The sequence below is a fragment of the Meles meles genome, chromosome 1 (assembly GCF_922984935.1).
Source record: "Meles meles chromosome 1, mMelMel3.1 paternal haplotype, whole genome shotgun sequence".
NCBI lineage: Eukaryota > Metazoa > Chordata > Mammalia > Carnivora > Mustelidae > Meles > Meles meles.
In genome coordinates, this window is record NC_060066.1 from 107,260,838 (window position 1) to 107,264,210 (window position 3,373).

The 3,373-nt window shown below is 48.2% G+C and overlaps 1 protein-coding gene across 1 annotated transcript; it reads right to left on the bottom strand.

Moving 5' to 3' along the window:
* Positions 1-1,797: 1,797 nt before the first annotated feature.
* On the bottom strand, positions 1,798-3,118 carry IVL (involucrin). The gene is made up of 2 exons (XM_046000503.1): positions 3,112-3,118; positions 1,798-2,720 (listed from the first exon to the last, which is right to left on the bottom strand). Exons 1-2 carry the CDS (start codon positions 3,116-3,118, stop codon positions 1,798-1,800), a joined length of 930 nt encoding a protein of 309 aa, XP_045856459.1.
* Between the last annotated feature and the right edge of the window lie 255 nt (positions 3,119-3,373).

Sequence of the window (3,373 nt, forward strand, 5' to 3'; positions counted from 1 at the left end):
TCTGTTAGGAGGACTTGAGCTCATTCTCATCCTGTAAGTACAGACAGTCCCTTACTTACTATGGCTGGACTTAGGATTTTTTGACTCTGCAATGGTGTGGAAGCAATATGCATTCAGTAGAAACCATACTTCAAATTTTGAATTTGGATCCTTTCCTGAGCTAGCAATATGTGGATGATACTTTCTTGTGATTGGGTAGAGGCAGGGAGCCCCAGCTCTCTGTCAGTCACACAGTCATGAAGGTGAATAGCTGATACTCTTATAGCCATTCTGTACCTATACAACCATTCTGCTTTTCAGTTTCAGTGCAGTGTTCAGTAAGTTGCATGAGTGCCATTCAGGTCTGTTGGGTCTAGCTGCCTGTGGGCGTCTCAACAGGGATACCCCCGGCATACCCTCATGGCTGTGTAGTTAGGTGGCTTGAGATAACCTGCCTGAAATGATGGGGTTAAATAGTTAAAAGCAGGTAATTTGAAGCATTAAAGGGAGAATTTTCCTCAGGAAGGAGAGGGCCCCAAGTCCTGGTGTGATTGATGGCAGTAAAGGTTACAGAAATGTCAGGGAAGGTAATGGCTACAGTGGCCTTGATCTGTATATCTCCAGCCTACTGAGAACTTCCATGATTCCAGTGGGCCCAACCTTTACTTTCCTTACTGACTCTGTCACTATCACTGGTTAGGACTACTCTTGGGACTCTCCTCTTCTCACCTTGCTCAATTCTGCTTCTATCACTTTTCTAAAGTTTTCCTTAGCCAAGTAAACACCTATAAAACTCTTAGAAGCCATTCTACAGAGGGAACACCAAGGAAGGGACCAGAACCCAACCAAAGCCCCCATACCTACCTCTTTGTATCTTCCCAGAGTCCTTCCCAAAGTAAGGAGATGGGAGGAGATCAGAGGTGCTGGGCTGAGCTTACCAGGGGCTAGGAATGGACCTGGTGTGTGGTGTTAGGCAGTGTTGAACTGAGGTGGGCAGATCCTCTTTCCCCCAACCAGATTAACTTGCCCCTGCTTCATGACCAGCAATTGGCAAGCATTGCTTTCAGGTCTATGAGTGAAGTTATTTTGGTTTGGTATTGGTTTGGTTTCCTTTTAAGAAACTCATGAATAGGGGCACCTGGGTGGCTCAGTGGGTTAAAGCCTCTGCCTTTGGCTCAGGTCATGATCCCAGGGTCCTAGGATTGAGCCCTGCATCCAGGCTCTCTGCTCAGCAGGGAGTCTGCTTCCCTTACTCTCTCTCTTTCTGCCTGCCTCTCTGCCTACTTGTGATCTCTGTCTGTCAAATAAAAAAAAATTTTTTTTAATCTTTTTTAAAAAGTCATGAATATATTGGGTGGTTTGAGGAGCAGAATTAAAGAATGTCTTTCCTCCTTTAGGAACTGGCCAGGAGAGTCTGTTGCAACCACTGACCCACACACAGGTTTTTATATGGTGAGAAACAGATGAGAAAAGACAAAGAGAATACAGGATCCCAGGACTTCCAGGATTTATTCTCTATTATTGTACACACTCACAAATTCAACTATAATAAAGAGGACAAAGTCAGAGTTAGTGTCGTAACTGTCTCTTCAGGCAGAGGTTCTGGCCACCAGAGGTTGGGACTGAGCTCATCAGGGGTGGCTGCTGGACAATAGCTTTCCCTTCCCTCAGCCCCATTGAAGAAACAGAAGGACAGGGTCAGGCAGGTTCACAGATGAGGCAGGCCTCCCAGGCTGGGGACCTGAGATTAGTGAGGCCACTGGCTCTTTCTTCACTTCTGTGGGATGGCCCAAGAGCCTTTGGAACATTAGGGGGTGCTTACTTATGTTTTGGAGGACCATACACCTTCTGCTTCTGCTGTTGCTGCTCCGTCAGAGGTAAGACATCTTCCTTCAGTGGCTGAACCAGCTGGGTCTCTTGGACCTCGCCAGGAGCTGGGACAATTACAGGTTTCTCCATGTGCCCCTCCTGCTGCTCTGCTGGCTCTGGCTGCTGCTCTTGTTCCAGGAACTGGTCTTCTTTCTTTTCCAGTGGCTCATTTCTCTTTGCTAGCTCTTGATCCAGTTGCTGGTCTAAGAACTTTTTTTCCTGTTTTGGCTCTTCCTTTTGCTGCTGCTTCCTTTGTGCTTTCGCCTGCTCCAGCTGCTGCTCCAGATTTTTTGCTTCCTGATGTTCCTCACACTGTTCCTTTTGCTGCCGCTGTTGTGTTTTCTGTTCCTGTAGCTCCTCCTTCTGCTTTTCCAGATGCTGTCCCAAGTGTAATTCCTGCTCCTGTAACTCTTGCAGCTGTTGCTGTTCCAGATGCTCTTCTAGGTGCAGTTCTTGCTTCTGTGACTCCTGCTGGGGCTGCTGCTGCTCCAGATGCTGTTGCAGGCACGGCTCCTGTCCCTGTGTTTCTTGTTGTTGCTGCTGCTGTTCCAGGCACAGTTCCTGTTGCTGTGATTCTTGCTGCTGCTGTTGCTGATCTTCCAGATGCTGTTCCTGCTGTTGTGGCTCACATTGTTGCTCAGACACCCCCTTCACAAGAGTGGTGTGTTTCTCCCCATGTTCCAAGAGGACCTCCCCTGGGAGCTTGGAGGGCATATTCTGGCACAAGGCAGGTAGTGAAGTCGATTGTTTCACTTGCTCTTGCTGGGTATTTATGGGAGGAGAAACAGGCTTGGGCTCTTGACTGAGGGCAGGGGGCAGGGTCACGGGCAGAGTATGTTGCTGGGACATCCTGGAAACTGATTTAGATAAACCTGAAAAATAGTAGGGGTCAGAAGGGTTACTGAAGGCAGAGGAAGTGGATGAATCCCCAGAATCTGCAGAATGGTCTGGTTTCTTAGCATCCCTTCTCCTCCTTTGCATTGGGGTTCTCCTATCCACTCTGGGCTATGTTTCCCAGAAGCAACAGAGTGAAGGGGAGGAGGGGAGGGCTGAGAAAGGCCCTCCTGGGAGCCTCTTATTCCCAGAAAGAGCCAAAAAAGAGGTCCATCTTCAGAGTTACTGGGTGACAGTGGACTGGGTGCCATTTCTTGCCTAATCCTTGCCTCTGTCCCTACTTCTGACCTCTACTGACCAAGAAAGGGAGATGAGTTCTGGGGTTCTGATGGGAAGAGATGAAGTTCTAGGAAAAGAGGGGGTACTCACACAACATAGTATCAGCTTAAGTGTCCCACTAAAAGATTGCATGTTTCTGAGCAGGTCACTTAATCTTTCTGGGCCTCAGATTTTCCTCCGCAAAATTAACAGATTGGCCTGTTCAACTCCAGGGGTTTCTCTCATGACCTTCAGAAATTTAGCTGCAATGCTAGCACGTAGGGGATGGGGTGGGGGGAGGGGATGGAAAGTTGCTGGGAAGTGGAGCCAGTTAGTTCAAGTCCTATACTTCTGAGTTGGGTTTTCCAGTTCC